The sequence below is a fragment of the Nannobrachium achirus genome (assembly GCF_963921795.1).
Source record: "Nannobrachium achirus genome assembly, chromosome: 11".
NCBI classification, from domain to species: domain Eukaryota; kingdom Metazoa; phylum Chordata; class Actinopteri; order Myctophiformes; family Myctophidae; genus Nannobrachium; species Nannobrachium achirus.
This window is the reverse complement of record NC_137820.1, coordinates 33439737-33452826: the sequence shown is the minus strand read 5'-3', so window position 1 is coordinate 33452826 and position 13090 is coordinate 33439737. Positions and strand designations below refer to the sequence as shown.

General features: G+C 42.1%; 2 protein-coding genes across 2 annotated transcripts in view; both read right to left on the bottom strand.

Moving 5' to 3' along the window:
* Nucleotides 1-253: 253 nt before the first annotated feature.
* Nucleotides 254-13090, bottom strand: part of LOC308294731 (solute carrier family 66 member 2) — a gene marked incomplete at both ends in the record, with an annotated part of 133835 nt that continues 120998 nt past the window's right edge. The window contains one exon of the mRNA XM_080737542.1: nucleotides 254-428. Coding sequence (XP_080593668.1) covers nucleotides 254-428 — 175 coding nt within the window. The remainder of the gene's footprint in view (nucleotides 429-13090) is intronic.
* Nucleotides 10763-11983, bottom strand: LOC308293591 (E3 ubiquitin-protein ligase TRIM39-like; the record flags this gene model as incomplete). Its single annotated transcript, XM_080736178.1, has 1 exon — nucleotides 10763-11983. The coding sequence occupies one exon, from the start codon at nucleotides 11981-11983 to the stop codon at nucleotides 10763-10765; it is 1221 nt and encodes a 406-aa protein (XP_080592304.1).

The window sequence follows — 13090 nt, the reverse complement described above, 5'->3', positions numbered from 1 at the left end:
TTAAATCATTTTTAAAATGATAAATACAAAACAAACGGTTTTGGACATACAAGGTTTCCACCCGACAACGACGAAATATAACTCGTAATTGGCCCACTGGCTTGTCACTTGTCATGATCTGAAATGGCAAATCTTTGAGTAGCAGCAGCGCTATAGAGAGAGATCTCTCTCTATGGCACGCAATGAGGGCCTCTCCAACTCTTTTTCCCGGGCTGAATCAGGGGCCCAGCACGTCCCTGGTGGGTGGTGCCGCTCATCCCAGTTTGACGCGCGTGTCCTCGCTGTAGAGCAGCACCTGCAGCAGGATGGCCACGTCGATCAGGATCTGCACAGAACCACACGCCCAGAACTGGGCGGGGCTGTCGTTCATCACGAAGTAGGCGGTCTTAAAGACGTCACCCAGTGTCCACAGCAGCACCATCTTCACACTGGAGGGAGAGAGACACAGAGAGAGAGAGGAGGGCTCAGTTATAAATGTGTGTGAAACATTTTTAAACTAGAAGCAGTGCTCTTCCGAGCACAGGTCTCGCCAGGTCAGGCGTCCTGGTGGCGCTATAATGGACCAATGGGAAAAGGGTGGCATGTCTTCCTTGCCAATCTTAGGCCTTTTACGGCAATCGGACGCTGCATGCATGATTTGAGGCTTTGTGTTCCAAATAATTGGCTGGATATGGCAGCCTGGAATGGTTGTTCAAGTGCAGCTAAACTTGGCATGTTAGTAAACATGCCACAATTAACAATAATGCATTGCACCTGTGCAGCTGACCTGCGGAACCTGGGAATATACCATTTTATCAAGATGGGGAGGATAAAAGTGTGGAGAATATAATTATAATGCCCTGAACGAAACAAATACGTCTTGGATGCCGATGTTCGCCATCTCCTCCTGTCCAATGGCGGTTCATTCGACACTCAGCAAAAGGATTTTGCAGCGATGTTGGGTGCTTGGGCCGTTCAGCCCAGTTTGACGCAGTGTGGTTGGGTGGGTGGGTCGCTCAGCCCAAGAAAGTAAATTGTCACTGTCGTGCAGAAACCTTGTATCTCCAAGTTTCAAATTTGTTCATTTTTTCGCAAAGCCAAAGCCCTGCTTCAGCATACAAGGCTGTCGCTCAAAAGTAGTGAAAACAGCAGATCTACAAGCATTTGTAGTTATTTTACTGTAATTTAACAACATAATAACCAGCACAGATAGACAAAGAGACATTCATGGATTTTTATTTAAAAGTAACTTTTATTTCCCCCCCTGGACCCAGGGTATGGCAGCTGCATACCCCTGCCATACCCAATTGATGCCCCTGTACGGTGAGACACTTATGAAGCACTTAAATGAACACAGAGGATTTCACTGCATAGCTAGACGAGGTAGTGTTCCACAGAGCTGGACTTGTGTCTCAAAAATAAATGGTTCTAATAAACTGGTAGCGATATGACAACAGACATGATGAGTGCTCTCCTATAACCATGTAGCTCACTGGCATTGACAGCGTAACAATTTTAGACCAGTGAACATTTTCACCAGCTGAATGTGAGTACCGGTAAGTAAGTAAGTAGACTTTGTTCATAAGAGCCTTTCAAAACGAGGTGCAGCACAGATAAAACAAGTGAAACTTCATGAAGTGCTTATGGATAGATAGAGTCTTAACCCTTCACCCCTAGTTTGAAATGGCAGTGTAGACAAAGAAACCAGGTATGAAATGTTTCTAACGAAAAGGTTTGTTTTGTTTTGTTCACACAGATGGCTGCACTGCCAAAAAAGCTAAATAGAGTTGTTGTAATGTGACTTTGTTATGGTCCAAAGGCATTTCCACATTTCGTCGTTGTCGGCTGGAAACCTTGTATCTCCAAGTTTCAAATTTGTATGTTTTTTTTCGCAAAGTAAGGCCCTGCTTCATCATTCAAGGCCCTCGCACAACGGTAGTGAAAACAGCCGATCTACAAGCACACAACGCCTCGCGGTGCGAGGCGTTGTGTGCTTGTAGATCGGCTGTTTTCACTAGTTTAAATCATTTTTAAAATGATAAATGCAAAACGAACGGTTTTGGACATACAAGGCTTTCACCCGATAACGACGATTTGCAAATATAGCCCCCTTTGAAGAAAGTTTGTACAACCCTGGTTTATGTGGTTAAGAATGCTTTACTAGTTTTCACCATTACAATTTGCAAAATAAAGTAAAACAAAACCAAACAAAGCAAAAGAAAAATACAATTGAAAATGATGACCGGCAGGCTTGAAAGACCAATCCTCTCCACAGAGATACAGGCCTTATTGAGAGCTTTGATTTAAGCAGGGATGAATTGATTTGAATTTATATGTTATCTCCCCACAGGCACAAACAAGGGTGGAGGGAGGGAGAGAGGTTTAAGACAGTGAACAAACGGCTCTATAGACAAATCCAGCCTGTTAGGGCCAAAGGCTAATCACACCACTGAGAATGGCGCGGTCTTCTTGAACACCTAAAATCAATGATTATAACATACAACACAGGTATAGCAGCACGAGCCCACACAGCAACGTGATCAATACATGAGATTTGTCATTGATCTCTGCCTCTTAGGTCAGGCTTGATGAGGGCAATGATAGGCACGATCCCTACAAATATTAGCCTTCATGAACCCTCTAAATCAGTCCACTGATATTGCATCCGATATTAGGGGAGCGTGTTCTCTATTTGTCATTCAATCTTCATCTTTGAAAGCTGTGTAACCATAACAACGAGCATAACAACGATCACTTTGGTACCATGTTTCATTGTACTGTGGTTCTCAAAGTGGGGTCCTTGCAGTGTTGTACCTGAACGCGTTCAAAGAACGATCGTTCATGAACACGTTCATATTTTGGGCGAACGTGAACTGAACGTAATTGTTTTCGCTTGATGAACGATATTGTCGAACGCGGTCATTCTGACGCCCGTGAACGGAGTTCGTCGGCGTTCGTCGGACGTTCATGCGGCGGTCCGCGCCTCCGCGGTCGTCTGTCCCAATAGTCCCAAAGATATCTATGGTCTGTCCTCTCGTCTCTCTTTTCATTCACATGCTCCAATAGCACACACTGCACGCAGCTCCTCGTGAACGTTGATGCGGTGCTGTCTGCACTCTGCAGCTGCACTGTTAATCTCCTCCTCGTTACGTGTCTCGCAAGCCTGACTCTACTTTGTCCTATGTGTGTTGCACGGCGAAAATAGCTGATCTGCAAGCTCACAACGCGTCGCATCCATGAGACAACGTGAGCTTGTAGATCAGCTATTTTAACCAACGCGGAAACATGCTGTGCGCGAGGTTTAGAAAAGTATGCCTTCTAGTGGGGTTCCTTGTACATGTAATTTTTTGTTTTCATTTCAAATGTGTGTTAAAGTTTCTTTTTCACTTCCAATTTGTAGATTATGGTCTATAGAACAATTTTGGTTCGAGTGTCAAGACAGTGGATTGAAGAAAAATATATTTTTTGCCCTATTTCCAAAATGACCAACATCGGAATTGTGTTTTTTGAACAATGTCTTAGTTTTCCCACAACTGCTGTGTAATATATTTTTTTCATGGCTATATCAAGTCAATACTGTGTGGGGAATCAATTGGAGTCAAATATTTGTTTTGAATATTATGATATTTCACACAATGAGACAATAACGTGGTTATTACATTCAGCCCTTCACAATAAGGGTGCAGGAAGACTGGGAACTAGGCAGTGGGCACATACATATTGTGGGCACCTCAATGTTAAGTTGGATGAAATTATTGCTGTGTGTGGTTCTATATGGGCTGTGTCAATAATTTTGACAAATAATAGCATGCAGCAACGTCTAAACATTTATATAATATATATATAGACCTATATATTTTTTTTTCTTCTTTTTTTTTTTTTTTTTTGAATAGCCAAAGTATAAAAAAAAATATGGTTAAAAAAAGAACGAAAAAGAACTAAGTTAGTTCATTTTGGGGAACCATGAACTTAGTTCAAAATATAGAATTATGAACTATGAAATGAACTAGTTAATTTTAGAAGTTCTGAACTTGAACTTGAACTAGTTCTTTTTTAAAGTGAACTTTCCCAACACTGGGTCCTTGGGGGGGTTCCAGGGGGTCCCCGGCTAAATGTGTTAATACGGCATCACAATCATTTGAAAACCTTGTAGATTGTGAATTGTGTTCATCTTTGTGAAGATACCGGTGCGGCGTTTACTCGCAGAGCGAGTGTGTTTGTGTCTCACCACGGCGCGGTCCCCGCAGATCTAAGCGGGACCCCCTGCGGCAACCGCTGCCCGCCTGTAGAGCGCTGTTAAGTACCAAAATGAGAAAGTATTAAAATGTACAAACATCTTTTGAAAATAGCAGATCTATCCACAACTTTCCAACATCCCATCGTGCATTGCGCAGAAGTTGTACGGAGCTTCTGGCGGCACAGCCGAGTGTGATCTACCAGCTCACAACGGTTGCATCTGCGACGTGACGTGAGCTTGTATGTCTGCTGTTAACCGGAAGTGTGGTGCAAAAAAATTCTCCACCTCTTTCCCACGGAAAGAGGTGGATAGATCGGCTATTTTCAAATGGCTGAAATGTATTTAGGGCTTAAGTAGCTAATGTAAGTTTTGTAATAATAATCAAAAATCTATAAAGTAACTTGTAACTGACGTTTTCAAATAAATGTAGTGGAGTAAAAGTAAAAGTATTGGAAATTGGAAATACTCAAGTAAATTACAAATACCTCACAATTGTACAGTACTTAAGCAAATCTACTTAGTTACTTTACACCACTGATACCAGGGCACTTCAGGAGAGAGACTATACCCAAATAAAATATACTGGAGCACTCGACTGGTCTGCACCTTCTTTATTTTGCAGGTGTGACTCAAGTCACCCCTGCAAAACTCCTGAAAGAGGTGATGCCATAGTTTTGTACTTTTTCTGGTTTTCATGTGTCTAGGAGGTTGACAGTACTTCATTAGACCCCCTGGTGTGGTTGTTATGAGCAATTATTCATTCTCTTTTTATTTGTGTTTTTAGCTGGAGGATGCCACCTGCTGGGTCAGATGTGCCGTTCCAAAAACACCCATACTTATTACATCACACAATCAACTCCTCCCCTAATTACCATTCACCCAACACTGTGGGGTGTGGCTAACTTCTGCTGGGTCACCACCCACCATGACAACCAGTCATACTTAATGAACCGGGGGTGTGGCCACATAAAAACATCATTTTAACTCTTTCTGTACACTTTTTTGGAAAATATCTTCCTCCTAGTATAATCATAATAGTTGATAATCATGTTTTAGAGGGGGAATAAATCATGGCACCCGCACTTGAAGTGCCCAGGTATTATTCTCTGTGACAGGCCTACGCTTATCTGTTCAGTTGAGTGCAATGTTGGCCTGGCTAATGTGGCTATGGTGAAAATAGATTCTTTGATAATAATGGCGGTACTAATTTGCATATAAATGGTATATGGGACATTTTGACAACTTTTTAACAGCTTATCATTTTGTAAAGAAGAAAACAAAGAATCCAATCTAGAAACACAGATTAGAAGTATATTTCCGGTGGGGTGCATGATACCCCCTTCTTCCCACTAGACTTTTGGGAATATAATAGTCGCCCAAAGGGATGTTTAACCTCCGTGTCGACGGTCAAGGTCACAGTCAAGTTCAAAATGGAAAATTGGCCGGGGCAGATTTCCTTGACAGTTGATGGGACGAATCAGTACACTGGTCCGAAGGGATGCTTAACGCCTCCGGGTGGAAATGGTCAAGGTCTCAACCAAGGTCACTTTCAAAAGGACATATCATCGGTCGACGGTCGTATATCTCGGTAACAAAGAGATGAGCGATTTACGGTCTTACGCCTCACTCACGAAATGTTATTGCATCGGCAGTGTACACTTGGCAGCACGACCCCCAATCTACAAACATGAGACAGCTAAATGTGATTTAGTGAGGCACTGATTTAGAAGCCATAGGTTTATGAGGTACCTAAATCGCTCTTTTATGCCTGATGGCAAGTCTCTCTCTCTCTCTCTTTCTCTCTCTCTCTCTCTCTCTCTCTGCCCACATGCATCTTTCACACACACACACACACACACACACACACACACACACACACACACACACACACACACACACACACACACACACACACACACACACACACACACACACACACACACACACACACACACACACACGCACACACACGCTGGCGCGCGCACACACACACACACACACACCCCTGTGTGACCCTCATGTCTAATAGATGACTGATAGCCCCCCCCCCTTCTTCCCCCAGGGGTTTCCGTCAGCTCTGATGCAGTGAATAATCTCACAGGGCATATAATATAACTATGGGAATTCTCTGCCCCAAGGACGTGACAGAGGAGAGGAGAGGAGAGGAGAGGAGAGGAGAGGAGAGGAGAGGAGAGGAGAGGAGAGGAGAGGAGAGGGGTTATCGCGTGCTTCAGAGGAGAGGTTGGAACACAAAAGGATGAGAGAGAGATCCGGTGGGAAGCACAGCCAAGGGCGTCAATTGGGTATGGCAGGGGTATGCAGCTGCCATACCCTGGGTCCAGGGGGGGAAAAATAAGTTACTTTTAAATATAAATGGGGAGTCGGAATGATCTCCGACATGTCTCCTTTCCGACATGTCTCCATTCCGACACTAACCCTATCCCTATCCCTAACCCTAACCCTAACCTTAACCTCTATGGAAGTGTTGCCACTCCGACAATAAGAAGTCAATGTTGGAATGGAGACATGTCGGAATGGAGAGCAAGTTTATTGCTTGAGTCTAATGATCATTATAACTGACGATCATTATAACTGACAACCCAGACAATCAAAATATGTCGGAATTTTTTATCGGGTGTCATTCAGATTCATGTTGACACGGCACAGTGACTATCTAGAAAATAAAAACATGGCACTTCATTTCAAAAATTTGTCATTAATACAAATAAAAATGTGAAATCTTGTTTGGATAAAAAAAAATAGCCTAATGAGGATGTCACTGGTAGGCGGGTTTCTGAAGTGTCCACAGCCCCCCTATGAGACACAGACTGAGTAGAAACACATTTTAAGATTAGTGAGGACAAATGATATGAAAATGGGTGAAGTCGAACTTTAATTTATATCATATTATCATTAAAATCTGAGTTATTTTGCCAATTAGTTGGGGCCCCACCTTCAATATACTGGACTAATATAGAATCACTGGACTAGAAAGTGGTTTCCAGGATGACACAGCCGTTTTTGCAGTTTTTCCCCAATTATTAAAGTGAAGACATAAACACAGCCTTATTTTAATGGTACTGTAGGTGACCATGGCATAAGCGACACGATAAATAATGGCCTCGGCTCGGCAGAGGGAACATTGAGAGTTCACCTCCGCCTCATCCGTTATCTATAACGGGACACCTCAGTCGATCGTACAATATCACTCTCTTAACTAAAGTTTAGTTTTTGAGCGGTGGTTACACCGTCTCCTATACATGGCCGTGTGTGTATGCGTGCGTGTGTGTGTGCGTGTGTCCGTGTCTGTATGTAGCCTGCAGAGCCTGCAGTACCTTTTCTGACCACACATGTTAAGGGAGGGGCGCTGTTGTTCAGGCCAGACACACACACACACACACACACACACACACACACACACACACACACACACACACACACACACACACACACACACACACCGACCACCGCTCAGTTCACACGGGTGTGATTTTAAGTCTTATTCTGGAAGCTCGCTCTCTTGGGGGGGTTGTTGGTAGCTACAAAAACATGATGCAACTGATACCACAGCAGAAGTAGTAGCAGCAGTAAAACAACAAAACCAGCAAATAAAAAGCCCAAGGGGTTGTTGTAGAATAATGTGTAGCTGCCGGGCAGAAACCTCTTATCTCCATTAAGACCTGACACTTTAGACACTTTAGACAAAAGGCATAGAATATGCACATCCCCACAACTTTTTATACGGTGCTGGATCCAGGAGCAGACATGTGAATAAAAAGAAAAGACGGGAGAGTATATTTATTCACACTTCAGCCACTTTAACCATTATTTTATACTTTAGCTATTGAAAAATACGAGATACAAGCTCATAGAGCGGCACCGAGTGCCTGTAGATCTGCTATTTTAGAGAAAATCATGAACATTTTTACACATCTTTGTATATAAGGTATATTATATTTTTAAGCGAAAATTTGTAACTCAGATCTTTCTGTCTCGGGATCACTGGAACGACAGATTTTGAGATTGGGGGGTTCCGCTGTTAAATACATATAATTCTAGGGGTCCTTCACATGAAAAAGTTTGAGCACCACTGATCATAGAAACATACGTTTTTCAGAAACTCCACATTAAAGAATCGGCTTCAGGTCTTCTTAAAGGGTTAACTTAAGTATGCCATAATACTTCGTTATTCTGCAGTGTCACACAAACGTTTTGGACTTAACAGTTTGTGGACATATGAGGTTTCCGCAATGACAGCAACAATATTCTCCACCCCCAAATCTATGCCCTTGAGCTGTGTAATGGACATCCACCCTGGCAGAGCTCCAGGGTTGCTGTGAGCACTGCCACTGAGTGTCCTTGTTAATGACAGGTGTGGTGATAAGTCCGTACGGGGGACCTGCTGCAGAGTACCGACTAATGAGCAGGTTATGCTAGGTTATGCCTAATTTAATGCTCTGTCACAGGGCGAAAATAGCAAGCTCAGGACGTTACAGTACAGTATGTCTGCTATTTTGGTCTATGGTAAATGGTTCATTTATATAGCGCCTTTATACAAGGCGCTTTACAGAGATGATGTGCATTACATTAAATTCACACATTCATACAATACAATACAATGGCTGAGGAAACCATGCAAGGCACCAACCTGCTCACCGGGAGCAATTAGTGGTTCAGCGTCTTGCTTTTGGTATGAATTGGTCGCACAGAAACCTGCACCTGTCCTGCTAAACCGCCTCTGGGAACGTCTGTGGTCACAACAAAGTAGATACAATACTCTCTCTCTCTCTCTCTCCTCTGGCACCTAGGGTTGGGACCCGAAACCGGTTCTTTTTAGGACCCGGTTCCATGATAGCGGGTCCAGAACCGGGTCAATCATTTTTGCCGGTCCGATTCTCTTAACGGGTCTCATCACCGCATTGCGGTAAAAGAAAAAGCAATAACTAGCAATATGACTTCCCAAGCAATATGGAGACGTTTTAATTTTTGAAATCCCTTCATAATTGACTGTGCAATGATCAAATCAAACCGTGGTGTCTGTCCTTAAATCCTTGTGCATTGATTAAAAGCTGCCATTTGTCCTAAGCTGAAAGTGAAAGTAACTTCTGTGCAAGTTCAACGGTGGCTCCCCCTCCTCGTCCCCCGCACACATGTGAAGTGAAACCTTTGGTGTGTGTCTTAGGGTGCTTTTTTTTGCCTTGATGAAACTTAAGCAAGGCAGCGACATACAGTACTTTCTTCCTTGACAATAATGAGAGGCAGACAATACCATTACTGACATTTTGCTGAATATAAAAACGTTTTATATTGCTAATAAGCAAAGTAAAAGGGAATCTTTTGGAAACTTTATGGGTCTGTAACTCAGTGAATAAATGGAACCAAATGGACCTGTTCCATTTTTACTCTAATATTTTAACATTTAATATAAATTGGGGTCCCAGTGATATAAATATAATTAAATGGGTATCTGTAGCCTAGTGTATTTAGAAATCCTAGTTCTAAGTTCAAACTAAGCCATATTGTAAAATAAATATAAGAAATAGGCAAACATTTTGAAAATAGCCGATCTACAAGCTCACAACGCTCAAACACATTTTATTGAGGACTCATAAAACTTTTCTGGGACCCGGGACCCATTACATTGAAAACCTATTAACATCACTGCTAACTACTGTTTGAACGCCCATTAGGCTTATGTAAACAACTACTGTTAAATGGTCTCAATCGTTCATGTTTTATTTAGGAAAAAAAATCATAAAAAAAAAACATGTTGGACTCATGCATACAGCCAGACTACCTAACCGAACAGTGTTCAAGCCAAGTGAAATGGGTGCAGTAATTTAATAAAGCTGATTTTCCATGGTTTAAGTTGTGTGTATTATGTAATTGTATAATGGATGATAGAAAATATGAAAAAAAATATATATTGGAACCGTTAAGAGAACCGTTAGGAACCGGAATCGTTAAGAGGGAATCGCTAAGGACTCGGAATCGTTAAAATCCTAACGAGTCCCCCCCCTGTGGCCTCAGCTTGATACGCTGTTGACTCCCCCGTGGGAACGCCTGTGGTCACAACAAGTTGTGACACAATACTGTCCTCACAGAGAGAAACCCAACGGTGAATTGAACTCAACACAAATATTACCATAGCTCAGTTGTTCTCAAACTTTGTCGGTGTATTCCTTGTTGACGGCACACAGTCAATGAAATGCATTTCGACATGTGTCGCTTTTTTTTAAGACCATGAGACATTTATTGAAATTGATTGAATACAATCATCCAGCATTGCAATTGTGATGGATTCTCTATTCTCCACAGTATGAGGTGCAATATTCAGGGCTGTCACACTTTCAGTTCAAAATGAATTCAAACTGAAATGGAATATGTTCAAAATTAATTGGAATATTGACGTTGAAGGTTGGTCAATGAAAAACTAGTGCTTTTGTACATCTACTATTTATTTTAATTCTCTTCTGGGGGTCCTGGGCTCAAAAAAGCGGGCGATCGTCTTTTCACTGTTTTCATGCAGTAAACAGTGAAAATAGTTCAGTATTTTCCCACTTCCGCTTGAAAGACTTTGATACCAATGGAAACAGAATCAGAATCAGATTCAGACTTTCTATTAATCATGAAATATGGGTAAAGTTTCTCAGTGAAAGTGTCGTAGTGAGTGCAGATGTGAGTCATGTCCTCAGGGTTGTAGAAGGAGACTTCCCCCCTCTCATAGTCCAGCTGGACTCGGATCCTCTCAGGATACCCATGCACTTTGACGGGCCCCTGCCCATTATCATAGTCACCTTCTTTCTGCTTTAAAATCCAGAATCCGTATTTTGGTGCAACACATTTCTCACCCTTCCTTCTCACAGATTCCTTAGCCAGACCTATAATCCAGTCTGGATAGTCTCCAACCTCCACATCATAGCTGTGTTTTCCTGAACTGAACCCCTCTGAACCCAGAAGATCAACATCATAATTGAACCTCTCTGGGTTGTCAGGAATCTCCCAATTGTTTGTGCGCCACACACTGGTCAGGTCTTCAGAAAGGCAGAGACATGGGTGTGCTGTGTTTGGGTCCAGAACAACAGGAGTGAATTTGACCTTCTCCTTCATCTTCTCCCAGACTCTGAAAGGCAGATTTGCCATGTGTTTGGCCACGTCTATCAGCGCTCCTGAGACCAGCTGTGGATCTGACAGTGTACACTTGTCTCTGGCGATGGTCTGAGTGTGTTTGTAACTGCTGAGAAAAGACACATTGGGTTTCCGAAGTTCTTGTTCTACAGCAGAGACACTTTCTGAGAGAGAGGAGATCTGCTCCTCAATGATCTTCATCTCTCTTCTGACAGCCTTCCCCTTCTGCCCCTCTTCCTCCCTCAGAGCAGCCAGTCTAACCTGCTCTTCCTCGATCAGGAACTGGCGGAGAATTTGAAATTGTGCTTTGATCTCATTCTCTCTGGTCCTCAGCTGCTGCTTGTTGTGTTGAAGCATTTCGGTGTATTTAGTTTTAACATTTTTGCGTTTCACCCTCTTGTCCTTTAGAGTCTCAAGGTTAGACTTCAGTTGGTCCTTCAGGTTCTTGACTGCCTCTTCTATAGGAACCAGCTTGTGGTTGTGAGGGGAGTCACAGATATGACACACAACTCTCTGTTCTTCCTCACAGAACAGCAGCTGCTCCTCATGTTCACAACACTTCCTCCTCTTGACGTGCTCCTCTGATGAGTCTGTGGTCGGGTCAGTTGCAGATGTGGCTGGAGGTTTGTACCATGGCATTGTCTTCAGATCAGGACACACGTTTGTTAGTTGTGTGTCTTGTAGCAGATGCAGGAAAGCATTGCAAGTCATTTCACCCTTGAAAATCACTTTGTCTACAAGTGCACTGGTTGCCTTGGATGCGGGTAAGTCTTTCAGGTCAAGGTACTCATGGTCCACCAGTAGCTTTTTCTGAAATGCACACTCGCTGACAAAGGGAATATTTGACATTAGAATGTCTTGAAGTTTCATCTTGTACTGTATGATAAAGTCTTTTGCTGCCATGTTGATTCCTGGAAGAGAAGAAGGAACACTGTACATGAGTCATTTCCCCTGTTGTAACAACAACAACAACAACAACAACAACAACAACAATAACACTTTCAATATGGTGTCTTTAGTTTGAGCAAGAATGTTCAAAACCAACAATTCCAAAATATTTCAACATGGTCAAAAAATATACCAAATATATGAATATTATAATGTTTTTTTTTTTTGTCTAAGCATTTGTTTAATGTGTCCAAAACATGACTGTAATGTTGCATAAAATACACTGAGATTAATTTCAATCAGATTCCAAAAAAACTAAAAAGCATGATTATTTTTCATCCTGTGTTCTTTTAGCCACCTCCAAATGTTCTCTTCTTCTTTCCTTCAGGCCAGACATAAATGTTCTTTTAAAGGAGCCATAGTTCATTAATCAATCAGTGTTCATTTTGTTGACTCAACTTATGACAAAAACTAAATAATGATGACTAAAACTATGACTAAATATATTGACAATTTCGTCAACAAATGAGAACTAGAATAAATGTTATGGAGGGACTTGTGTGGAAGAGATCCAGTAGAGCTAAAAGACAAGTCACTTTATGTTTGGCTGTGTGCAGGCGTCAATCTCCAAAAATAGTGTTGCAGCTTGTAGATCTGCTATTTTTGGCACACAGCTGAGGATAAATCAAGCATTTCAACGCCATCACAGCCTTTGAAAGTACAACTGTAGATTCAGTCGTCTAAAATCGTATTGTATTTAGTCGACAAAAACTAGACTAAAAGTAAAACATTTCAGATGACTAAGAACATGAATAAATTTTTTAATATGAAACTAAGTGGAATTTTGTTCAAAAGACT